The 27,267-nt window shown below is 47.3% G+C and overlaps 1 protein-coding gene across 1 annotated transcript in view; it reads right to left on the reverse strand.

The window, feature by feature from the left end:
* DHTKD1 (dehydrogenase E1 and transketolase domain containing 1) overlaps positions 1-27,267 on the reverse strand; it is a 1,474,452-nt gene that overhangs the window by 357,435 nt on the left and 1,089,750 nt on the right. The window contains exon 13 of the mRNA XM_086919908.1: positions 5,983-6,147. Coding sequence (XP_086776034.1) covers positions 5,983-6,147 — 165 coding nt within the window. The remainder of the gene's footprint in view (positions 1-5,982; positions 6,148-27,267) is intronic.

Consider the following 27,267-nt stretch of genomic DNA (forward strand, 5'->3'; position numbering starts at 1 on the left):
TACGATACCAGGCAGCAAGCACTACGATACCAGACAATGTTACAGGCAGCAAGGATGGTCAGGGAGCGTGGGGAGCTACCGCTTTAGAGGAATCCAAGACGGTCACAGCGCTAGTCAAGAAGGCACAAGCCTTATCTCTCAGTGGAGGGAGGAGCAGCTGGGAGGCGGGAGCGGGGAAGAGGGACGGGCCAGGAGTCAACAACAAAATGGCAGCACAAACAAAAAGCGATACAGGGGCACCACCGGAGCAATGCTACGATCTGGGCAGTGGAAGCGGCACAAAGAGGCACAAAAAATTCTGCAGGCGATGCGAGCAGTGCAACTATGGCAATTAGCCCAAAGAGCAAAGGCACAACAATTAGCGACAAGCGCTACGATACCAGGCAGCAAGCGCTACGAAATCAGACAAAGTTACAGGCAATGATATAGTATCAAGCGCTACGATACCAGGCAGCACGCGCTACGATACCAGACAATGTTACAGGCAGCAAGGATGGTCAGGGAGCGTGGGGAGCGACCGCTTCAGAGGAATCCAAGACGGTCACAGCGCTAGTCAAGAAGGGACAAGCCTTATCTCTCAGTGGGAGGGAGGAGTAGCTGGGAGGCAGGAGCGGGGAGGAGGGACGGGCCAGAAGTCAACAACAAAATGGCAGCATAAACAAAAAGCAATACAGGGGCACCACCGGAGCAATGCTACGATCTGGGCAGTGGAAGCGGCACAAAGAGGCACAAAAATTCTGCAGGCGATAGGAGCAGTGCAACAATGGCAATTAGCCCAAAGAGCAAAGGCATAACAATTAGCGGCAAGCGCTACGATACCAGGCAGCAAGCGCTACGATATCAGACAAAGTTACAGGCAATGATATAGCATCAAGCGCTACGATACCAGGCAGCAAGCACTACGATACCAGACAATGTTACAGGCAGCAAGGATGGTCGGGGAGCGACCGCTTCAGAGGAATCCAAGACGGTCACAGCGCTAGTCAAGAAGGGACAAGCCTTATCTCTCAGTGGGAGGGAGGAGCAGCTGGGAGGCGGGAGCGGAGAGGAGGGACGGGCCAGGAGTCAACAACAAAATGGCAGCACAAACAAAAAGCGATACAGGGGCACCACCGGAGCAATCCTACGATCTGGGCAGTGGAAGCGGCACAAAGAGGCACAAAAATTCTGCAGGCGATGCGAGCAGTGCAACAATGGCAATTAGCCCAAAGAGCAAAGGCACACCAATTAGCGGCAAGCGCTACGATACCAGGCAGAAAGCGCTACGATATCAGACAAAGTTACCGGCAATGATATAGCAGCAAGCGCTACAATACCAGACAATGTTACAGGCAGCAAGGATGGTCAGGGAGCGTGGGGAGCGACCGCTTCAGAGGAATCCAAGACGGTCACAGCGCTAGTCAAGAAGGGACAAGCCTTATCTCTCAGTGGGAGGGAGGAGCAGATGGGAGGCGGGAGCGGGGAGGACGGAGGGCCAGGAGTCAACAACAAAATGGCAGCACAAACAAAAAGCGATACAGGGGCACCACCGGAGCAATGCTACGATCTGGGCAGTGGAAGCGGCACAAAGAGGCACAAAAAATTCTGCAGGCGATGCGAGCAGTGCAACAATGGCAATTAGCCCAAATAGCAAAGGCACAATAATTAGCGGCAAGCGCTACGATACCAGGCAGGAAGCGCTACGCTATCAGACAAAGTTACAGGCAATGATATAGCATCAAGCGCTACGATACCAGGCAGCAAGCGCTACGATACCAGACAATGTTACAGGCAGCAAGGATGGTCAGGGAGCGACCGCTTCAGAGGAATCCAAGACGGTCACAGCGCTAGTCAAGAAGGGACAAGCCTTATCTCTCAGTGGGAGGGAGGAGCAGCTGGGAGGCGGGAGCGGGGAGGAGGGACGGGCCAGGAGTCAACAACAAAATGGCAGCACAAACAAAAAGCGATACAGGGGCACCACCGGAGCAATGCTACGATCTGGGCAGTGGAAGCGGCACAAAGAGGCACAAAAAATTCTGCAGGCGATGCGAGCAGTGCAACAATGGCAATTAGCCCAAAGAGCAAAGGCACAACAATTAGCGGCAAGCGCTACGATACCAGGCAGCAAGCGCTACGATACCAGACAATGTTACAGGCAGCAAGGATGGTCAGGGAGCGTGGGGAGCGACCGCTTCAGAGGAATCCTATCACTATAGTGAGTTCCTATCTCAACGGTTGGATTTAAACCTCTATTTTGGGGTTGAGTCTCCCATTTTTCATTCTAAACGATGCACTGGTTAGAGAACAAGGATAACAAAAATTATATTTCCAGACTGCAATCGTATTCCACTATACAAAACATTTAGTTGCAGGATACTCAGCCCATTGTCAGGTACTCAAAGCTGGCATTTAAATCTTAAACATGTGGAGATGGAAGCACACATGTATTGCAAACTCAAAAGAGAACATGTCAATAAATTATCAAAACTATAGATTCTATCAAGTTCTTGAAATGTAGGGATGCTAATTACAACTGCCATTAAATGCGCTTGACCTAATATGTGTATATGTTCAGTTTATGTTACTAACAAATCTTACCTATTCTACACCTATCAAGATATGTATGTAAAGTACAATATTTAACATCACTTTATCGCTAGACTGCCCTCATTGTGTAACTCTGTACACGTTTTGAATCTTCCACCTTGATCCATCCTCTAGATTCTATTATAAGTAACTTCTCCACAGGGAATACATTAATATATGGTGGTGAGCTGGTTATAAGCTGATGAACAGCTAATTAATCATAATTTAAAATCAAGTTTGTACTTGTTTAAAGCCACCTTCCCTTATTTACCAATCACTTTGGGCACTACATAGAGATATGGTTGTATTGTATGGTACTTCACAACAAAATATTTCATAATAGCAATCAAACAATTCTCTCTACCGTGCATTCCGGACCACTCCCATATTAATAAAACTCAGTGCATTAACATTTTAAAGCAGCCACTCAAAATCTACCTCCTATCTAAAGTATCCTTGAACACAGTCATATTCCTTTATTACTAGCTTACAGCTCCTCAACCCAAATCCTGGCGGCAACCTTCTCATCAATATATTCTAGTTTCATTCAAGTAATCTAAAAAGACAAGGATTGGAACAACTGGTGAAATACATACACATTGTCATCAGAAGAACAGGTTATTTTCCTTCAGTAACGCTCTTTCTGGTAGACACTATCTAGCCACAGATACCTCACCGTTTGAATATTACTCAGGTGTAAGACTGGATCTGGAAAATTTTCCAGCAGTACCTCTGCACTCCAGGAGGTGGCGCTGTAAGGCTCCAGCATGAGGCCGTTCCGCTTTGGAAGTGAGGTGCAGGACCAACATGGGCAACACTGACTTCAGTTGCTTTTGAGACTGTTCGCACCCCAGGATGTGGTTCCCCAAAAGCACATTGACAGACGATTCCTCGTCAGAGCCTGCATATACCACCTGGGGTGCTCAACCAGCAGGAGGTAAAAGCCATCAGTACCAGCAGCATCAGAGTTCACCTCACTGAAATGCAGGACCGAGGCTGAAAGATCAAGACCATAGCCTGAATGTCCTGGGGAGCATCTGGGAAGGAGTCTGGTGTGCTCGACACGTTTATAGAGACCCTAAGATGACAGGAGGATCGCGGTAGTCTGGAGGTGGCTGCTGAAAAGCTTGGACGAGCCAACCTTCATCAGCCAACGGTCGAGGTAGGGGAAGACTGGCACCCCTGATCTCTGACTAGGGAAAGCCCACCTTTCAACAGCCAGTCATTGAGTCAGGGAAGACTGGCACCATCACTTTTGTGAACACACGAGCGGTGCTGGTGAGATATTTAACTGAAAATTCTCCTCTTCTACTATGAACTGCAGGTAGCGCCAATGTGGTGGCAGGACGGGAATATGGAAAGAGGCAGGTCCAACACCACTATCCAGGGTCGAGGGCAGACAAGACCTGGGGCAGGGTTACCATCTTAAATTTCTCATTCCTGAGGAAGGTGTAGATTTAGATAAGGCCCTAAACCTCCAGCTGGAGATCAAAGTCTTCAGCAGCACTATGCATAACCATAGAGTTGGAGGTCGATTCTTCATTGCCCGGGAGGGGAGAAAAAGGATGTCTCAGGGCCACTATCCTTCTGCGAGTCCTCATAACATTTATCCTCCATATACGGCTAAGCAAACTCCTCACCCTGGCCATAGCTGTTGTGAACGAGTCAGTACCAAAAATGGAATGCAAAGAAAGTTGCCTTCCTTTAGGTAATGCAAGTGTGAAAATGGGCACTATGTCGGTGGAAATCAGATTGGTGTTGATTCGGCGTCTGAGAGACAGTGAGGTAGGCTTCGGCAAATACGTGGCTGGGCCGGGCATGGGTATATGCACCAGGGGTGTTGACAGAACAGGAACAGTGGCAAAAGTTGTTCGGAGAGTCCAGCTAGTGCAGAGGGGGAACCCACTGTACAGGTGGAGGCCCTCTCAGCTCGGTGGGGCATGAAGGCGCACCAGAGGGAGTTGGTAGAGGTCCGAAGAGTCGGTGTAAGCTGCACAAAACTCTTTGATGTGGTGTGGTGTGGCTGAAGGCCCAGGATACTTAGGTTGTGCTAGAACCAGATGCCGAATTGGCTCCAAAGTCAGCCGAATTAGAGAGTTGGAGTAGGACAGTTGGCGCTACCCACACACTTTGGTAGGGGAGTGGGAATGGTATAAAGGAGCGTAACTCTGCTTTAGCGTCTCATGCGTTTGTGCTTACCGAAGGATTTGGAGTGCAATGAAAACCGGCCTCTAGTTAGGCTCCATTGACTCCAAGAAAAGGAACAGGACTGGGATGGTACCTTGGATTTGGAGTGGGACATAGAGCGATACATACACAGCATCTTCTTGTGCTTGGGAGACAAAGTTTTACCTTGCATTCCCTGATGGCCTTCGGGTTCATCAATTCAGTCTTCAGAGATATTGGAGCTGTGACCCAAGCCCAGACACCACAGGCAAACCTGGTGGGGATCTGTCACAGACATCTGCTTGCAACAGTACTGACGTGGTTAAAAACTGATAGTCTGATGGGTTGGGGGGGAGTTGGGGGGGTGTTTTGTACTTGTTGCGGCACTGCATAGCTGCTGGAAGATTTTGCTTACCCGGGGGCTCCCGAGACCCGTGAATTTTGCTACATTGACTTTCCCCTTGGAGGAGGCAGCCGAGGCATCTGGAAACGTATGATTGTCAGTTCCTTGCCTATTGCTGGCTTTCCTTGCATCCAGGACGGCCCAGTTGCTTGAGAGCATCACTGCAGATGCATCTGTCTGAGACTCTTCCCAAATCCTGCATATGTGATACTGCAATATTGCCGCCTGTTTTCTCTCTTTCTCTCTCTCTCTATGTTCCTTCTTTCTATTCACTATGCAATAAATAAAAAAATTTACAAAAAAAAACTTTAAAAAAAAAAACTGATAGTCTCAAGAGGCGATATCACTTCCCCACTGGATAAAGTTCAAAGAAAATCACTGGAAAATGGTTCTCAGAGACTAGAGAAGCTTTGGAACCGTGTCTAGTGCCACAGCAAGAAAGGAACTGACATCAGCATGCAGGAGTGGCGCCTATATAGGCACAGCACATCACGTTTTAAGTGGAATGGCATCTGTGCCGAGGCACACTATGCCGTATTCTAGCTCGCAGGGGTCCTTCTGAAAAGTTTCCCGATCCAGTCTGATGCCTGAGGAATATTCATGAGGTGAGGAATCTGCGGCTAGAAGTCTCTATCAAAAACTACAATTACTGGTTTATCTTTAGGGCATGGTGCAATTACGTTTTAGGTATGCATACAATGGACAGCCATATCCTATAAATACCAGTATTAAGAACATGTAAGTAACACAAAGGTACTATACGCATTGTATTGAATGGAGCGTTAATATTTCTTTAAATAGTATGTTTAGGATCTATGGTTTTAGTAGAATTGCAAGCTACTACTTACCGGGTATCTAAGCAGCATTTTGGGTGAAGCCACAATGAGAGGTTTCCTGAAGTTTCGTACCATCTGTCTGCGTAGTAAGTGAAAATACTGTGCAGGAGTGGTTGGGTGTACAAGAAACAAATTGACATTATCACCATCTACGCCTTCCTCTGCACTGTCACATAACTAAAAAAAAGTGAAAGCATATGGTTAATCATTGTCCAACTACGTTTAACCTATGTACTTATCAATATTCAAAGAACAGGAATAGTCACAGGAGCAAATGTAAATCAAATTTCATAGAATAAATAATTTATCATCTTCAGTAATAATTTCAACAACAGCCTCACTACGAAGACAAGGACTGTTACTGCTTGTACCCCCTTTTCACTCTGGCTAGTGGCAGCTTTACCTATCACAGCCCTAACGTTAGAAAACCGTACAATACAACATATAACTATAACTGCATGGACGTCGGGTCACCAAACTGCCAGCAGAAGCAGTAGTGAGATTACACACTCTTTGATTTCAATAACATCACAACAAGTAACATATGGCCTATGACCCCGAATCTTACCAGACAATGATGTCACCCTTTTCCAATTCAGAGGACATCATGATAATTGACATTGCTTTCGTTTCATAATAACTGCACAATTAATATAACAATTCTACACACATAAATGTCTATTTTAGTTCCACCTACATTAGGTGTAGTAAATGTGCAAAGCAGTGAAGCACAACTCTTCTTCTATTTTTTTAACCCCTTTATTTTTGCATTTTAACATATTACGTGACACATGGTTAGACTCCAGACAGTGAGTCATGCTTAATAAAATAATGAGCGCAAAGTTCACAATATTCCCCATTTCACAAATGGACAGGTAAAAAGGAAAAGAAGGGAGATAGGGCGTAGGCCTCCTCCAAGTGTGGAAAGATGCACGAGACCATCAATCTGAGTGTGAATCCCCTTGTGAGCCGCTCCCCAGTCTGAAAGGGACATAACATGAATGTCCGCTGCTCGCAATGTTCTCGACATCCTCAGGTGGAGTCCGCCCTCGCTCTGTTGCCTCCGTATGTTAGTGGTGAATGGGAGTCGCGTTGTATCGAATTTAGCCACCCTGTCCCTGACAACGCCAGTCAATTTCTCCATGACATAAATCGACCCAACTTTACCCCACCACTTGTTCAGGGATGGAGCCTGTGTTTGCTTCCATATCTGGGCAATATTCAATCTCGGCACCATGAGGATGTGGGAGACCAAACGCCCCTGGGGGATGGTAGAAGGGAAAATCCTATCTGTCCCGCATCCCCAAGTAGAGGAAATAGAGGGTTGAGGGGCAAAGAAATGTTAGTAACCACGTGCATAGTACCAAATACTTCATTTCAGGACATTTGGACACAGGGATAAGACCACTAGCCACAACGCTTTTAAGGGAATGGGTCAAAGGGTGCATTTTAAACTACACTTCTCATACAAATTTTTTAAAAAGCCATAGACTCTGAAAGGGCACTGATTTAATATTTAAGTTCTTTCATGATGAGCAAAGGCAATGAAACCAGAAACTCCCCAGGAGTTGACTCATGTATTCAAAATATGCTCAGGGTGCTCCCATTAGTTAAAAATGGCCTCCAATTGGCAAAGGCCAGAATTTTTACACAGCAAAAATTACACACAATAGGTCTGCAGCAGTAATGTGCTGTAAAATTCATCCATATGCCATGGTGACCTTTATAAAAAAAATACCTCATGTCACGGCCAGCATTTTGACATGGTTGCCGCCATCACTTAAACCACAGCTGTCCTCCCTTACGACACAAACTACCTCCAATGTGCCAGCACCAGTACTTTTCCATGGGTATCTAAATGTCAAGAACTGCTTCCAGTATGCCTGTGCCAGAATTTTTCCTGGGGTGCCTCTATAAACTAAGCCTGGTATTCGGTATGCAATGGCCAATGGCAGACTCTCAAGCATAAAACCACATTTACTAACGCTCACTTAACATTCGCTCACATTCATTCACACTCACTCACATCAAACCTTATGCTCACTTATTGATATATTCTCTCTTACACTTCCTTGCAATCACTCTTACTCACTAAATCTCAAGTATCCTCACACACTTTGACTCACTCATTTTCACTCAGTTACTCTCAATGTTATGCATGCTCAATCATTTACACTCACACTGTTTAACACTCCCTCACACGCATTCTTGATCATTCATTCTCTTTCATCCACTCATGCAGTTACTCCTACTCACTAATTCACTTTGACTCCCTCATATTCTTTACTGAAACTCAGTCTCACTCACTCTCACCGAATACTTTTCATTGACTCACTCATGGTCACTCACATATGCACATGGTCACACATAGAAAGACGTTCAAACATACACCCACTATCTCTCACACTGTCACTCACAAGCATAAACACAACACGCATTTAAAAGCTTTTCTCTGGGGGCGTGGCAAAGATGGCGGAGTGAGAAGTCGCACACTCCATGGGCTCCTCCGCTTTCAACTTTCCCGGGCCGCATAACACCGCATCTCTCCCCCCCACAACGCTGTAGCGGGGGCAGGAGAGGACAGAGACTCGCCCCCACCGCTCCTGGGGCCGGCTTCGCTCATTTCGAGTCGGTGGGAGCTGGAGCAAGGCACGCCAGTGGCGACGGCGCGATATGGGGCGCGCACGGGAGAGCCTCGGGACTGCGGCGAAACAGGAGGCGGTGGGCCGCTGAAGGCCGAGACGGACGACGCTGACATCCAGGGAGAAGTGGCTGCCCCCAGCACCGCCATTTCGGAAGGAAGTCGTGAGGAGCAGGCCCTGTGGCCCAGAAGAAGCCGGTGAGTGGCGGTGACGTGCCCCAAGCCGGGACGCGGCCCACAAGAAGGAGCGGCCCAGGCCTCTCGCCCTGACCTGCCACGCAGGGGAGCCCTGCCAGATGCTCCTGAACTGATCGTAAGCTCCCCAGAACCCCCGGCGCACCTAAAGGGCAGACAGAATTGAGGCCGGGGACTCTACCTTCACCAGGGAGCAGTGGTTGCCCCCAACGGCGCCATTTTGGAGGGAGGTAATGAAGAGCAGGCCCCGCGGCCCAGAAGCAGCCGGTGAGTGGCGGCGCCACGACCCACCCGGGACGCTGCCTATGAGAGGGAGCGGCCCGGCCCTCCCGCCCTGCCTTAGGGGTTCCCTGCCGGACACCCCCGCACCGATCGGAAGCTCCCCAGATCCCCGGCGCACGTAAGAGGGGTCAGAAGAAATTGAGGCCGGGGATTCGGCCTACACCTGGAGGCTGCCCGAGAGGGACTCTGCTGCGGCTTTAGGGCGCGAGTCCCCGGTGGGGGCTAGTACAACCGCGAGGGCAAGACAGAACGGCTCCCCGCCCGGCTCGAGCGCACCGCCCCCACTGCACCCGCAAAAGAGACGGGGGCCCACCGCACGACTGCGTGTCCCCTCTACTGCTAGGAGGGACGGCCCAACTGAACCGGGGGTACCAGGATCCGGAAAGAAACTAGGGGCCCAAGGGATGAGTGGGAAGCACATCGCCGGCCGGCATCACATGGGCGCCCCTACGACCTACCCCGCAGACACAGAAGAAGCGAGGTAGGCAGAATCCTTCATAAAGCAGCCGGATCGAGCGTTCCTACCCGACCAAAGTAGAGCAAGAGTCAGTGCACCCGGGGCCCTCGTCATACGGACTGCATCCATGCCACATAAACCGAGCACACCTCCCGGAGAAGGGTTCCGCGTTGTCCCATCCCCCCACCCCCCACCACCACCCTCTCCCCTGGAGCTAGGGTGGGCAAGCAAGACAGAGATCCCAAAGAGAGGAACCCAGGGCGAGCAGAGAGAGTTGAGGGGCCACAATCCCCATAGCAGGACGCTTGACGGCAGGCCAAAGGGGGAAAAAGGGAGAACGCACCCTCCCTGAAATACTGGGCAAAGGACAGTTTAAGGGGGACAAGGGACAATCCTCCCCGGGCGCATCCAAACCCCACCAAGAGGCCAATGAAGGGGAAGTGCCCATCACTAAATCCTTCCTGGAGACTCTTTTCAACTCGTTGAGAGAGGATTTCCATACTCTGAAGCAAGAAGTCGCAGGGGAAGTCTGAGAGATCAGGAGAAAAGTCGACGGCCTTGGCGAACGGGTGTCCACCATGGAAGACGCAGGTCGCGCAAGGGGTGAGGAAATTGAACTGTACAGCAAGAGGAAATACGACTGAAGGAACAGCAAGTCGACCTCCAGGCTCACGCCGAGGATTTGGAAAATAGATCCCGACGGAACAACATCCGGGTTCGAGGGGTTCCGCCTAAAGAAGTAGGCACGGACATCACAGGGTATCTACAAGCCCTATTCCAAGACATCTTGGGCGAATCTGCAGACTTTGCAATCAGAATAGACAGGGCTCACAGAGTGGGATTAACGCGACGGGCCTCGGAGCCGCCTCCGGACATCCTGGCCTTCCTAATGAACTACCCTCTCAAAGAGCGCATTCTCAGGTAAGCACGACGACAGCAGCCCCTGCGGTTTGGGGCCCACCCGGTGGCCCTCTTCCAAGACCTGTCAGCAATTACACTCCAAAAACGCAAGGCCTTCAAAGTGGCGACAGACTTTGAGGAGCAAAGAGATACCATACGCCTGGGGACAACCATTTCGCCTGATCTTACGGTGGAACGGTGCCCTGCATCAGCTCCACTCCCTTCGAGAAACATGCACCCTGTTGGACATCAGCCAGATTATAGAGGGCGCATCACCAAAGCCGCCTAGACGGCCGTCTATGGATGGCTGGCAGCAAATTTTTCGTCGCCAGGAGCAAGTTCAAGGCCCGACACGCACACCATCAAGACGGAAATGGACAACGCCATCCAAGAGGTGGCCAAAGACACCGCTCTTGCAGACTGATTTGCCTCCGGGGGGAGAAATCATCAGCATCAGTCAGCACGCTGGTCCGGGGAGGGGGGGGACCGGGGGGAACCACGGGGGCGATGTGGCTGGACGTCTACACAGGTAACACACCACAGACCTGCACGGTAGGGATGCAGGACTGGGACTATGCTCACTAGTTGGGGCACCAGGAAGTGGGTGGCGAGGGCAGGGGTGGGGGGTGGGAATGGAGGGAGGAGAGAGTTGGGACCGAAAGTTTTTTTGGGGGGGGTGGGGGCTAGAAAGTTCAGGGACGGGGGGTTGTTGGGAGGGTTGTTCTGGGGGTGGGGCTTCCCTTTGTCCACTTTTTCACCCTTTTTGTTCTGTTCCCACACGCTACACAGAGCTCCGGAGTACACCTTGATGGTCTATGGCACTCTACAACCTTAAAATCATTTCCCTTAATGTAAGAGGGCTTAACAACCCAATCAAGCGCCGAGCGGTCCTCTTCCTTATGGAACATTCCTCGGCGGAAATTTGCCATCTCCAGGAGACCCACTTGTTGCCCAAAGACCAGCACCGACTTATAACACGAGCATTTCCCACGCAACTCTTCTCGTCCTCTCCCAAAAAAGTGGCCGGGGTGGCAATACTGATATCCAAATCTTTCACGGGCAGAGTCCTACAGCGAGAGGCGGAGATAAAAGGGCGCCTTTTGGTGTATCGCTTCCTGATAGCTGGACTGACATTACTGGTGGGCTCGATTAACGCCCAACGAGGGACAGGAAACCTTTCTCCAGACAGCGTTGGCAGCTGCCAGAGCCAACACTGAACGACACTTACTGATTGGGGGCGACCTCAACCTCGTTTTCCATAACATAGCTGACCGCTCCTGCCAAAAGACAGGCCAGGTGGGGGCCCTCTCCAAGTCTGGACACGCACACCTTCGAGATTTAGGCCTCACGGACCTGTGGCGACACATCCACCCACACAGCCCCGCCTACACCTACCACTCTGGGGCCCATAAGTCCTACGCCAGGCTCGACTACTTCCTCTGCGCTTCTGCAATGATACAGCGGGCGCGGGAGGTAGAAATATTGCCTGCCTCCCTATCTGACCACTCCCCGGTGGTGGCCACATTCCTTTTCCCAGCCGCACCAACCCCACAATGGCACTGGCGTCTCAGGGTGAACCTTCTCCACACCCTGTCGATAGTATCAAAACCGCCATCACGAACTTCCAGACACACAACAACAACACCGACACTACACGGGCCACTCCGTGGGATGCTCTTAAAACGGTCCTGCGGGGCGAGTTTATCTCTATCGCCACAGCCAACAATAGCGAGTGGGCGCAGAAGAGGGCCGAAATAGAGCAGCAAGTGACGGAGCTGGAGCAAATGCACCAGCACATGGGGGCGGCACGGGCTTGGCATCAACTATGTGCCAAGCGGAAGATGTTAGCTGTGTTAGATTAGTGCGCCGCGGAGTATGCGACCCTCCGCCTCCGGCACGCTTATTACACAGGGGGAGACAGGTGCGGACGACTACTGGCAAATAAGCTGCGTGAACAACGCCAGAGACAGGGGGTACAGGCCATACAGACGGAACAAGGGGATGTGGTCGCGGACGACGCTGCGATAGCAGAGACTTTCGGAGCGTCCTATAAATCCCTCTATGCCGGCGACACTCTCAACCCGCAGGCGGGTCAGTCTTATTTACACAGGCAGAGTTTCTGGACCGACCCATAGGCCTGAAGGAGGTAGAGTCGGCGATCTCACGCTTGAAGCTTGGGAAATCCCCTGGCCCTGATGGGTACCCTGCGCTCTTTTATAAGACGTTCTGTCACCAGGTGACACCCCTCCTGCGAGATCTTTTTAATTCCTTCCCACAGCCGGGCGCGATTCCCGCAGACCTTCTGGAAGCCGCCATTTCGGTCATACCGAAACCTGGTAGGGATAAGACCCGCTGTAGTTCATACCGGCCGATCTCACTACTAAACATTGATTTCAAACTATACACTGGAATCCTAGTGAGCCGGCTGGCACCCTACATGCAACAATTAGTGGAGCCGGATCAGGCAGGCTTCATACCGTAGCGGCAAACTAGTGACAACACTAGGAGGGTCCTCCACCTCATTGAAGCGGGTTCGCGTATGAGGCCAGATTGCATGCTCCTCACTATCGACGCCGAAAAGGCCTTTGATAGGGTGCACTGGCCCTACTTGGAACAGGTCCTGCACCACTTCGGTCTGGGGGATGTCCTCTGTACTCGTATCTTAAACTGCTACAGGCTGCCCACTGCCACTGTCCGCGTTAACGGACACACTTCCTCTCGCTTCCCAATTGGCAGGGGGACCGCCAAGGATGCCCCCTATCCCCTATCTTATTCGCCATCTATATGAAACCGATGGCGCAGCCGGTCCGGCAGCACGCCCTTATCAAGGGCATTCCGTTCGGAGGAGACACTCACAAAATCAGTCTCTACGTGGACGATGTCTTACTTTCTCTCACCGAACCGGTCCAATCACTTTGTGCACTTTTTATTGAACTCCATAACTTTACACTCGCTTCTGGGTTCAAAATCAATACAGACAAATCGATTGCCCTTAATGTGTCCCTGTCACCGGAGACGCTGGCAGAGGTTCAGGGGGAACATGATGTGCAATGGTCCTACACCACGGTCCCCTATCTAGGAGTCCTCCTGGGCCCCACCATTCCAGCTACCATCGAGGCGAATTATACCAGACTCCGCACGCATCTCCGCGACGAGCTCTGGCGATGGAAGCTCCACTCTATCTCATGGCTTGGGAGGATAGCTGCCACGAAAATGACCCTTCTGCCACAGACACTTTAACTGTTCCAGACCCTTCCTCTAAGGCCACCGAAAGGCTGGATCCAACAGACACAGTCCGATCTGGCGCGCTTCATTTGGCAGGGATGCCGTCCTCGCTTTAAACACCATATCGCGGTTCTCCCGCCTGGCCATGGAGGCGTGGGCGTACCGGATCTCCAACTTTATTTTAACGCAACACAACTCCGAAGCTTAGTGGAGGGGTATCAACTGGAATCCGGAAAGACTTGGCTCTTCCAGGACCAGGCTGTAGCGGGCATGCCCCTCCAGGGGATCCCCTTTCTCCCCAAGCGCCATCGGCCTCCTAACCTTTACGCATCCCAGATAACAGGCACGGTTATGGAGGTGTGGGATAGGGTCGCCACTAGGCACGAGTTGACGTCGTTCCCCTCCCCTCTGATGCCGCTCTTTGCTAACCCCGACTTCACTCCGAGACTGGACCCTAAAACCTTTGCGGCCTGGCGGCAGTCCCCTTGCAGGGCCCTGGGACATCTTTTTAATTTAAGCGGGATTCTCTCCTTTCCGCAGATGAAGGAGTACTATGGTATCCCGGAAGAAAGCAGGCTATCCTATATACAGGTGCGTCATTGGGCACTCAACCCTGAGGTTCGACCGGGAGCACAATGACATCTAACTCCCTACGAGAAATGGTTTGTCACTCGCACTTCCGAGAAGAAATTGATCTCTGACCTGTGTCAACATCTCCTCCTCACGGGCACTCACACATGCAACGGGGGCAGATGTTGGTGGGAGTGGGAACTGGGGAGGGCCCTCACACATAAAGAATGGGGAGGTATCTATCATAGAGCACGGCACTCCGCATATCATGCTGGACTGACTAAAACCCTGACGAAAGTGGCCACCTACTGGTATTACACGTCTGAGCGCTTGCATCGGTTTGACCCCCGCATCAGCGATCGCTGCTGGAGAGGGTGTGGGGAGTTGAGCACACTGAAACACCTGCTTTGGAGCTGCGACCGCATACAGGGCTATTGGGGCACGATATTGGACGATATAGACTCACACTTAGACACCCAACTTCCCCGATTCCCTGCTTACATCCTGCTGGGTTTGCCGAATGCCCTGATGTATCCTTTGAAGTCACGGAGGGGCCTCCTGATCAATATTGCATTAAGGGCGGCCATGCAGAACCTCCTAGCACACGGGAGGACACCACAAGCCTCCCCACATACTGGCTGGCTGCACAGGCTGTGGATGGTGCTCGGAATGGAGAAGCTATCCTTGGTACAGGCTGGACGAATTCCCGGGGTTGTGGAGGTCATTCTTGACTCTCCTCACAAGGGAGTTCCGTGAACTAAGTTGCCCCCGATACCTGCGCCTTCTCCGATTGGCAGACACCCCAATTCCGGATCAGAGGGCGACCAAGCGCAAACAGAAATCGTGCACTGATGCTACTCTCACTCATTGACTTTCCCCTTAGTTAACAAGTTTACCCATTTGCTTTGTAGACAAGGGGGGCAGGGAGGGGGAGGAATCTGTTGTTTTGTGTTGGGGTGTTATTGGTGACCTACAACGCCGATTTGCTTCCGCTAGCACCGAGTATGCCTATTATTATTGCACCGAAGCTTACCGCGCCATGCATTCTGGTCAAAGTGAGGTCATATTGTAATGTTTCTTGTGAAAACTCAATAAAAGATTTAAACCTTAAAAGCATTTCTCTACTTACCTCAGCTGCTAGAGAAGCTTTTGTTCCAGCTCTTGGTGCTGGTTTTCCTTTTAGACACTAATAGTGAATAATAAAGACTTATTGACCATTAGTGTAATAAAGAAAATGCAGCTGCAACCTCTAGCGGCCTCCGAAATGACATCCATGGGCCATAGTTTTATTTAGAAGAGCCCCCTTCAGGTACTGGATTCCTGGGTTGTAACTCAATTATGGGATTGGCGAATGGCATTTAACGGATGTTGACATTTTGATCTTGAATTACAATGGTGAAAATGCAAAGTAGTCCTGTCGGACATCGCAGCTAATGATCTGTGGGTAAAGTGCAGCGAGAGCCTGGCAGAAGCTAACTCTTTTATCCATGCTAGCATGCACGTGAGAAAGGAACACTGCACCGTATGTATATTGCAGCCCATATAGGTATTGACCTGTGCATCTTACCAATCACAAATGTCCTATCTCATCGGTCTATTTGCAGATGCCTGGTTGATGCTAAAGTTTTTCACAACACAAACATACTGCAGAAGTCCCCATTTGCACCGAGGCACACATTTAACTAGGCTTGCTGGGCTCAAAAAGGGACAGTGCGCCGTATTATTGAGAACACACTGCCTCCAGGACCTAAGTAAACTCACGCTGTACTTGGGGCAGTGCATTTGTAAAATAAGGACCATTGCTCGAAGCAGCTTGTCTGGCTTTTTCGGTTCGAGCAACACCCAGCCTGCACATTCAAGGGGGACAGACACCTTCTTGCAGGTGGGTGTAGTGAGTGACCGTATCCGCCAGAAAGGGGTCTGGGGGGTGTCACTGAGACCCCGTTATTCTCTCCAGCGGGGTTTGCTCGTCAGACGCACTGATTGTGCACCGCCCCTTTGTAGTGCACAGACTTCCTGATGGCCTTCTTGCCTTAGCGCCAGCATCTATAATAAAGCCCAGCTGTAGAGAAAAATTGTGTTTCCCTAATTTGAAATACTCGGAGCACACAAAAAAATGTATGTTAAACTGTGTGTAAATAAATTCAGCAGAAAAGTTTGCATAGGTCAGTTTGCGGTTTAATGCTTAGTTTAGTTATTGGTACAATAGAACAACTATGTACAAAGATGATCTTGGTACAACAGAACAGCAATACTGAAAGAAGACAACACATGTTTTGTCCATTGTACTTTTTCAAGGCTGTAATACAATCATAATAACGTATGCAAACCTCTATGTTCATCTGACAATATAACACGCCAATTATTTTTTTTAAGGGGTCAAGTTGTGCTGGAGCTGATGGAATAGTAGTGAATACCAACAAGCTAAAAAGTGTATAGGTGTGCTCTGTGGTAAAAAGGTTTGCGTAACGCTTTACCTGTGGACATGCTGTCAGAGGATTTAAGTATAGTATATACCTCAAGAGATTTGTATGCAGACACATAATGAAGAGGACCGAAAACCCGTTTGTAATAGGCATGTAGAATATGCAGAGTGTGTTACCAAGAAGATACAACACGAGTAAGTCTATGCAATCCTTATAAGTAGGCAAAATGGTGAACATTTGAAGAATGATTGATACCTTGTATGGAATCCTAGAGTGGACTGCACTGGGAAGTAGTCTGTAAAACCGAGATGGCAAGTGAAGGAAAAAGGGTCTTAGTCACTCTAAGGAAAACTGGTCATTGTGAGTGATACTAAGAATTAATAAATTGTGCCAAGTGAATTGACACCAAAGTACATTGTAATTAAGGAACATATATACAGTTTCCAAATGATAGATTTTAATCAGAAATAAAGAAAAGAGGTAGCAGATATCAATATAGATGTGAAATTATAACAATGGTGACTGTATACGAAAGAGTCAGGTAATGTTATACTAGCCAGTATGGTTGCTCAGTAATTGTAGTCACCTAAAGGCGTATCCTTTAGGGTTTTCTTGTCCAAGGTAAAGAAGGGTCAGTAGTGATTGGTAAGTACCCAAATGAAGTATTAGTAAAGGTTCTGATAGGCCAGTTGCACTGGAAAGAACTGAAAGAAGTCATATATATATGGACCTAGCTTATAGCCATATAGTTGGCATTACTTCTCAGGAAAGATGGTGCAGGAATCCATTCAATATAGAGAAAAGGCATGTAGTGTGCAGATCTACAGTAGTCCAATGCGATAAATCAACTAAAATTGTCATGAAAATGACACGTAAATAATGCAAGATCGGTGTGTGAGCAAATGAGCCCACATCACTATCAGTTAAACTCAGTGTATGAGTAAAGACCGGTAATAGTTACCTGGTAAAAAAATATAAGTAGGAAGAAGTATACGTAAAGCTCTAGGAGTGGAAAGGTATGGTCCATGATTGTAAAAGTATGGCCAGAAAAAAGAAGAAACAAGAAACCGATTCAGACTTGTAGGGTAGCATCTTATTCAATTGTGGTGTTCAGAAACTGCACTAAGGACGCTAAATAAGCGTAGTAAGGTGGAGATAGAAGATGGACTAAACCAGTGGCATGGCTAATAGCGCCACCTTAGACTGGTGGAGTTTGTATAAACAGAAGATAGTAAGGAAATATATCAGATTACACAAGAGATGGGTCTTGAGAAAAAAGACGGCAGGAACATGCTGAGAAAAAAGACGGCAGGAACATGCTTCGGACTACTCAGAGCCTGTAGAAAGATCTTCCCCTTGCTCCCTGCGAACGCCAAGAAACTCCTGATTCAGGGCCTCATCCTGGCGAGACTCGACTACTGCAACGCAATCTACCTGGGAGCTCCCGAAGCCACCCTCAACATCTTGCAGAAAGTCCAAAACGCCGCAGCTCGCCTGCTTACCGGCACACCCGCACGATCCTCGGCTAAGCCAGCTCTCAAGTCTCTCCACTGGCTCCCAGTCAGAGAAAGGGTTGCCTTCAAGGCTCTCTGTCTTGCCCACAAAACCCTTAACAACAACGGCCCCCCTCTCCTCAAGGAATTCATTATCCCCTACAAAGCGGAAAGGGCCCTCCGGTCCAGTGAAGAAAATCTCATCACAGTCCCCAGAGTTAAAAAAGCCTGGGCCGGTGGCCGCCGCTTCTCGGTCCACACGGCCAAACACTGGAACAACCTCCCACAAAGACTGAGGACAGAGCCCAATCTCCTCCAGTTCAGGAAATCACTAAAGACCCTCCTTTTTCCTCACCCATAATTCCCTCCTCTGCTGAAACCACAGGAGACTCAGGTTTAGCGCTGGGATGCTCCAGGGTTACTACGCGCTCTACAAAACCTTTAAATAAATTAAATAAATAAAATGTAGGGCTGCAAACGGAATGGCTATGAGCGCCATTTTGGAGTGGTGGAGAAATAGTTATAATAAAGCTAAAGAGAGAAAGACGTATCACAAAGTAATTAAATAGAAAGATGTCTAATAGACCGCTCAGCTCATTTAATGGCGCAGCACCCGACCTGGCTCTAATTGAATCATTCTTTATAAACGGACAAACTTTTACATTGTTATGAGAGCCATATGGTTTTTGCTTCAATTTACTGTATATATTGGACACTTGCACTTCATGCGCCGTTCTAGCTGATCACATTGTCACTGCCACATACCTTGCACCAAGTCCAATTCGGGTTGTTTTGTTATTAATTTTGTACAGTGCTACTACAACTGTGTTTCTTCTCTTGTTTCTCAAAATATATGATGCTATGAGCACATTTGCAAATTGTCAGAGTCTCCTTATCTCTGTTGGCGTAATGCCTTTGGCATACATATGTAATTGTCTATCCATTATTACCAGTTAGGACATTGTTTACCCTTTATAAATTCCTACCCTGATCCCAACGTGGTCTATGGGTCTTACTCCTGTAGCTATCTACAAAAATAATAATAAATGTGTCACTGCGGGATTTGTAAGTGTGAAAAACCATTGTATAGATACGTCATCAAATACATAAAATACATATTAAACAGCTTTTTATTTGAGGCGAGGCAAAAGTCTTGAAAAGAATAGCGTGGGTAAAGCAAAATAAATGTCTCTAATGTTTTAGTGCTACCAAAAGTAGTGGTTATATTGTTCAAATTTTTCAAGAAACGGCTAATTAGGATTATTAATAGATGCCTTGTCATTCAGTTAACAACTGGGGAAATGAAAAAGTCATCATGATGTTCACATTTCCATTCTTAGAGATAGGTACCAAATAAAAAATATATTCAAGAAACGTATGTAGTAAATAGCTACATGATGTATTTTAGTGGAAACAGGAAGTACACAAAATCGCCTGTATAAGCGGACAAATAACCTGTATAAATAGCTATGTCTGCAATAAAGTTCAACACTCTATATATATGGCCTTTTTTTCTTAATGGAGGCACAGGTAATTTATAAACAGCAATGATCATGCGACCTCCATTCAGTGTGTATAAGAAACATTCTAATTAACAAGAAAACAGTGCAGCCCCTGATCCTGGTTTAAGTCCTTATCTAAAGCTCTGAGTTTAATTATGTGGGTTGCCTCCAACCTGCGTAAAGTAAGTGCTCTGTGTCCCTCTCGTGTTGGTTCTAGCCAGTGATATTTCATGAAATTTTACCATTATTTTCTCATGTAAGCAGTGTTTTGTATTATCATTTTCTGCCAGTGGCGAGTTGGTGTAATTTTTTCCTTATGGCTTTCAAATATTCCTGAATGTCTTCCTTGAGTAGCCTGATATGCTACAAACATAGATTTTCTGACAATAGCAAATGATAACATATAGTACATACATTGTACCACAGTTAATGAAATAACAAATCGTAAATAATCTACTGTTGTTTCATCAAAATGTTATGGTTTTCTTTACTACTAGACAACACACATTACATCTACTGCATTTATAGAAGCCATAAGGCAGTTCTGAAAGTCAGGTTTGCATATTAGGGGATGTTTTGGAATCCACATAACTATGATGCACAACATTTTGAATGGTTCTGGCCCTTTTGCATGTGATCATTGTTTTTTTGGAAGAGATTTCTGAAGTGTGGTGTTTCTCCTGAACATAGTCATTTGCCCCAGTGGAATAGCACTGATCTGTGGTTTAGGGTGTGAGCTGGTGGCACAGAGAGGGAATATTAATACACATTGGCAATCCAGGGGAGAGGCCCGGAAGGGGAGAACGTACAACTCCCTATCTAAATTTGAACTCACTAAGAGTAGGTCTTACATGCTTCATCATAGGGTTCACTCCTCACACTAAGGCCGCACGGTCACTGGTGTAGACTACAACTCTTCAGGGCTTGAAGAGGAGCGGAGGTGTTTTTAGGTCTCGCGACCTATCAATGCGCATGCGCATTGAGCGGAGCGAGAATTCAAGTGCTCAAAATACTTGAGAAACCACGGGTTTTTTGGTGCGGTTTTCTTCGAGTTCACGTGAATCACGTGACCAAACAAGCACGCGCATCAGCCTCCCTCCCTCCCTCCTAATTGCATTTTTTCACGGCCGCCACCACATCAAAGGGTTTCTCCCAGCGTGCGGTCTGCGGCTTCTCCTCCCCTAATTGGCCGGCCGTACTTTCAGTTTCCCTGCCGCTCTTGTTCTTTGTTTATTTACCTCATTCCGTCCATTTGCAAAGATTTCACAAGGCAGACCTCAGGACACGGCTGCAAGAATCCTGCATGCGAATCACAAACTTTACGCCAACCGCTTCACTAAAGGGCTAGAATTCCCGAGGGCTGGGCCATTTCTTCCACAACTCATGTCTTCCGCGTGTGCAGAGACATAACAAATTACACATTTCTAATGAAAGATTATCCCGAGCAAGGACCGGACTTGTTAAAAGGATACAAACAGTGGGAGCTTTGAACTGCTGTCCCGCCACAAATAATATTTTTCCTGTTTAAAATACTTCCCAGCTACGGCTGCGAAACCAGTCATGCGGTAAGTCGATAACAAGCACATGCGATTGGACCGCCCTTCGCATGATGAGGATTATGCATTTGACCATATGCTGAGCATGCCTTAAAGAAGTGAACTAAATTGCTGCAATGCTTTAGTCTCATGAGGTTACATCGTGTGACTACAATCCAGCTTTGCCTTTTACACGGTTTTTGGCCGGCCGTACTTTCAGTTTCCCTGCCGCTCTTGTTCTTTGTCTATTTACCTCATTCCGTCCATTTGCAAAGATTTCTCAAGGCAGACCTCAGGACACGGCTACAAGACTCCTGCATGCAAATCACAAACCTTACGCCAACCGCTTCACTAAAGGGCTAGAATTCCCAAGGGCTGGGCCATTTCTTCCACAATTCATGTCTTCCGCGTGTGCAGAGACATAACAAATTACACATTTCTAATGAAAGATTATCCCGAGCAAGGACCGGACTTGTTAAAAGGATACAAACAGTGGGAGCTTTGAACTGCTGACCCGCCACAAATAATATTTTTCCTGTTTAAAATACTTCCCAGCTACGGCTGCGAAACCAGTCATGCGGTAAGTCGATAACAAGCACATGCGATTGGACCGCCCTTCGCATGATGAGGATTATGCATTTGACCATATGCTGAGCATGCCTTAAAGAAGTGAACTAAATTGCTGCAATGCTTTAGTCTCATGAGGTTACATCGTGTGACTACAATCCAGCTTTGCCTTTTACACGGTTTTTGGCCGGCCGTACTTTCAGTTTCCCTGCTGCTCTTGTTCTTTGTCTATTTACCTCATTCCGTCCATTTGCAAAGATTTCTCAAGGCAGACCTCAGGACACGGCTACAAGACTCCTGCATGCAAATCACAAACCTTACGCCAACCGCTTCACTAAAGGGCTAGAATTCCCAAGGGCTGGGCCATTTCTTCCACAACTCATGTCTTCCGCGTGTGCAGAGATATAACAAATTACACATTTCTAATGAAAGATTATCCCGAGCAAGGACCGGACTTGTTAAAAGGATACAAACAGTGGGAGCTTTGAACTGCTGTCCCGCCACAAATAATATTTTTCCTGTTTAAAATACTTCCCAGCTACGGCTGCGAAACCAGTCATGCGGTAAGTCGATAACAAGCACATGCGATTGGACCGCCCTTCGCATGATGAGGATTATGCATTTGACCATATGCTGAGCATGCCTTAAAGAAGTGAACTAAATTGCTGCAATGCTTTAGTCTCATGAGGTTACATCGTGTGACTACAATCCAGCTTTGCCTTTTACACGGTTTTATTTTTGATTTATTATCTTTACATAAAATATTTAAAAAATAAAAGTGGACTAGAACTATGCATTATTTTCAACAGGGAATTCATTCAAGAAATCTCAGCAACTTTCCAAAACAATCAATGTGTCTAGAAAACAGAAATACTGCTGTGTATCAAAACCATGTCAATTACTTCTAAAGTGCTTATAGGTATCAATGCAATTCATCAATTACATTTCGATCATCAATCAAACTACAGCTGGCTTAACGCTAGCAACAGGAATCTTCTGTACTGTTTCCTCGGCATTGCTCCTCTCGTCCTGATCATTCAAGAAGCACAAATGTATTCCAAGCCATGTTGAACTTGCTTCAGTTTCAGGCCGCCAGCAATGCACCACAGAGATGTCTTGAACATGGCAACTCATGGCCAAGCAACTAATGCCTATACACGGCGTTATGCTGAAGAAGCATCTAGTAGGTAAAATACATATAATAAAATTAATTCCTTTTTAAACAGCAAATTCAGGGATTATTAGAAAGTGAACCAGCTCTGCACCTTTAATGTTTTCGTTATCTAATGTCTTGGTTGCTTGCAAGCCATCGCCTGGCCCTCTACCTAGTGATTATAATTCTGCGGCTGGTACAAGAAACAGCAGTTATTTAATAAATAAAAAAAAGTTAAATTAAGTACACACAGAGGTGCACAGTGTACAAATTCATTGTGTATACAGTGATGGGTCCTGGATTTTTTTCTTTTTTTGACAGCCATCCAGTTCAATCACCGCGCATATGCTCTCAGCACATATGTAATTTTATGCATTGGATACAAATATTTTGCAAGGTTAAAGCACAAAGTGCGAGAAAAGAGGAGTGCACAAGGCATTGCAACAATGCTGATGCACTCATACTGTTAGCTATTTAACAACGAGGGAAAGGGGATACTGTAAGTGACAAAGAAAATTATGACAGAGAGCGTAGATTACACGGCACTGCAATTTATTGGTACAATCTCCCCTCCAACCCAGAACCTGTTTTCCAAACTTTACCCCCTCACCCTCACTCACCCACTCATCCTCACCCCCCCTCACAACCCTCTCACCATCACTCAGCCTCACACCCTCACCCTTACACACTCTCACCCTCACACCCACTCACTCATCCTCACACACTCACACACCCACTCACCCTCACCCTCAGACCCCCTCACCCTCACACCCTCACACCACTCAGTGCTACAACACATATGTGTGTGTAGGTGCAAATGCAATGTTCTTGGATTTTCGTCACAATAAAATACACTGAACATAATCGTCACAACATTTATTTACAAATGTTTAAGCTATTGCCATTATAAATTACAATAACTTTCATTTAAGTATTAATTATTTACAAAATTAAAAGCCATTGTTATTTGTAATATCAATACATCTAAGTCACGTAAATACAACACACATTGCATTACAAATGCTATAGGTGTCACATTTGCGAAAGTTAAAACTATTGACATTGTAACTGACAAAGCTATTAGTTTTGCTATTTTCAAAACCAACACATAAATTAAAAAAGTGTAATTTACAATACCAATCGCTCAAACTTTCTTAATGCAAAAAGTTAAAAGTATGGGCATTGTAAATCACAAAACAAAAAAATAAAATGTCATTTAGAAAACCAATAGCTCAAACTTTCCTACTGCGAGACCTATTGGCAACGCCAGTGCTTGTTGAGGAAGGGACCACAAGCAAGGGTGGTGAGTGGCAGAGTGCAGAAGGAGAGAAAGGTTACAACTGTATACAGGAGGCCAGTTGTCTTTTATTTTGTGGTCCCCTGGAACAGGGTTATAAAGAAGAGGACTAGGAGTTACCAACAAATATACCCCTGCAATAGGTTACCATGTTTCTGCCCTTCTGTGACCCCAACAGTAGTTCAGGGGCATTCTTCGGTACCAATTGAGTAGTCACTCTGCATGAAAAACTTGTATAAGCGTAAGTAGATATACTGGCCACCAGGATTCGGTAGCCTGTAGGAATGAGCGATGACCAGGAACTGTGAGAGAGAAAGGGTCCACCGTCTCATTTAATAGGTGATGAGTCAGAACCACTCTCCTGCCTTGAAGGTCCTGCCAGGACCCACACACAACAGAGGGCACGTATGGATATATAGCCATGCAAACGGTGGGGTCACCTTCAAGTCTTTCATTTTATGCTGTTACGCCCACTCTTGTCCTTAGCATTACAAATAAATGGTGAGCAGGCATTTTTCAGGTCTGCTGTTCATGTCCCTGTGTAAACAGATGTCATTGTGAGGAAGAGTGAGGTTCATTAGTGAACTGGTGAATGTGAGTGAATCCCTTGCTGTGTGAATGGCTGCGTTAATTACGGTCTTAGGTGAGCTGATGCAAGTGAGTGCATAGTGACACATATAAAGTGCATTCTTGTGAGTCAATATGTGAATCTGTGTGTGCATACTGAGTCAGTGAGTGAATATAAGAGTGCACTGGTGTCAGTGGATGCATAAGTGAATGTAGGGAGTGAGGTGATAAAATGGATGCCTGGTTAGTGAGTGACTGAATGAAGGTGTTGACATGAGTAAGGGTCCTGTGTGGGCTGGTGGAAGTGGGTCCTGGGTAAGAGTGTGCTTTAGTATATCGATATGAGTGAGATAGTAAGTGAATGCATGTGTGAGGGTCAAGGGTGAGTTGTATGAGTGGTTACTTGGTGAGATGGTGAGTGCTTTGCACCTGGTGCAGCGTCTCCATCAGGTGGGTGTTAGTGGGAAGGCACTGAACTTTCTCCGGTAATTCCTTACAAATAGGGGACAAGTTGTGAGTTGTGCTGGGTTCAGAGCCAAGGCTTTTAGTCCTGTTTGCAGGGTCCCTCAGGAGTCCTCAATGAACTCCATTCTGTTTGATTTTGAACGCCCAGTTGCTGGGAGTGCTGTGCGCTTTACAAGTATACTACAAGTATACTACATTTGTAAGTTGCTCCCCTTGGAGAATTAATAGCTCTTGGCTTTCAAGCATTGTCATACGCTGATGACACGCAGATTATTTCTTTCTTTTTCTGATAATATTGCCTCTGTAGACTACGAATTTAATCTCTGTATGGAAACCTTAAGACCTGGCTTGGCAGTTCGGGCTGGACTGTTCCCAGGAGGCACAGGGTCAAGAAGACTCATTTGCATATAGCTGTGTCTGAACTGAGGTGGCGCAGTGAGCTAAAGAACGATGATGGATTCAAAACCCGATCTGTGACTGGGGGCGAGTGTCTGAAAAGTTTCATCGCTCTGTACATCATCTCCTTGTGTTTACTTTGGGAATATATATGTTTGTCCCGCAGTCTTTTTCCCCGCAGGGATTCACAACAAGGTCGTTACAACGACCGCGTTGTGATTCTGCATACTATTACTCAGCAAGTTGTTTTTCCGGAGGGGCGCTGGATGTTTGAATAGTATAATTTACTATTCCAACTCCAGTCTATGCGGACACTAAGGAAGGTGTTGGATTTGAAATCCAACACCCCCCCCCACCCCCCCCCCCCCCCCCCGGAAGTCGCTGTTCCGACTTGCAGAGTAATGGTATGCGGAATCACAAGGCGGTCGTTGTAGCAACTGCGTTGTGATTCCATGCGGGGAAAAAGTTTCGTCATAAACGTTGTTTACCGTTTACTTTGTTCGCCCTAAGTAGGCTGGGTATGGCCAGACGTGGGTCTCTTGCTCACTTTGCCACTGGAATCAAGCTAGACTAGCTGATGAGGCGGGTTACCCCGAAATTGGTCCCAGGATGCTTGTTTCCGGCTCAGGGAAGACTTGGCTTGGCATTTCAGGCTGGACTGTTCCAATTAGGCACAGGGTCAAGACTGATTCGCATATAGCTGGGTCTGAACTGAGGTGGCGAAGTGAGGTAAAGAACGATGATGGATTCAACCCAAATCTGTGGCTGGAAGTTGAGTGTCTGAAAATTTTCAGTGCTCCGTCCATCATCTACTTGTGTTTTCTTAATCTCTGTATGACCAGGATCAACACTTGGATGGAAGAATTTTCTTTAAAGCTTAACACATAAAATTGAGGTCCCGGTTTTTGGCACCTAAGACTCGATTTGGACAAACTGTTGGAGGCCTGAAGAATGTGGCTCTTAGCCTAATCTGGGGAAAGCGGCTAAAAACCCGGGGTCATCTTTGAAACTTCTTTGACTTTTGAGGCACAGGTTATTCGTACTGATAGTACTTGCTTTTATTTAATCATGACACTCCGGAAAATCTTCCAGTTGATCCCGATTGAAATGCGTCACTCAGTGGCCATTGCTTTAATTTCCTCCAGGGTAGATTATTGGAACGCCCTATCATTCCCTATTGAACACACTGCAAGTGGTGCAGAAAGCAGCTGCTCACCTGTTTCTTAACATACCCAAACAAGCCTCTGTTAGAGAAGGCATTCGCTCTCTACATTGGCGCCCTGCCAGAAAGTGAGTTGTGTTCAAGGCTTAATGCCTGTTCTTTTTAGTCATTCATTTTGAAGGTTCTAAACACATATCTGCACTTATGTAAATGTAAATGTCAAGGTATTTGTAGAGCTCAATGCCACCAAGCGGTTTCCGGGCCGAAGACGGCTGTAATGCCAGAAACCGGTCCCCGGGAGCTTGTTTCCTTCCCAGTGTAAGAATTGGCTTTTGTAGTTTGGTTTGCCCTGTTCCCATCATGCACTGGGACAGGAACAGACTAATTTGCATACAGCCAGGTTCTGAAACTGGGATGGTGCAGTGAGCTAAAAAACGGTGTTGGATCTAGCCCTGATCTCTTGG

This window comes from Lissotriton vulgaris, chromosome 1_1, assembly GCF_964263255.1.
Source record: "Lissotriton vulgaris chromosome 1_1, aLisVul1.2, whole genome shotgun sequence".
Lineage (NCBI taxonomy): Eukaryota > Metazoa > Chordata > Amphibia > Caudata > Salamandridae > Lissotriton > Lissotriton vulgaris.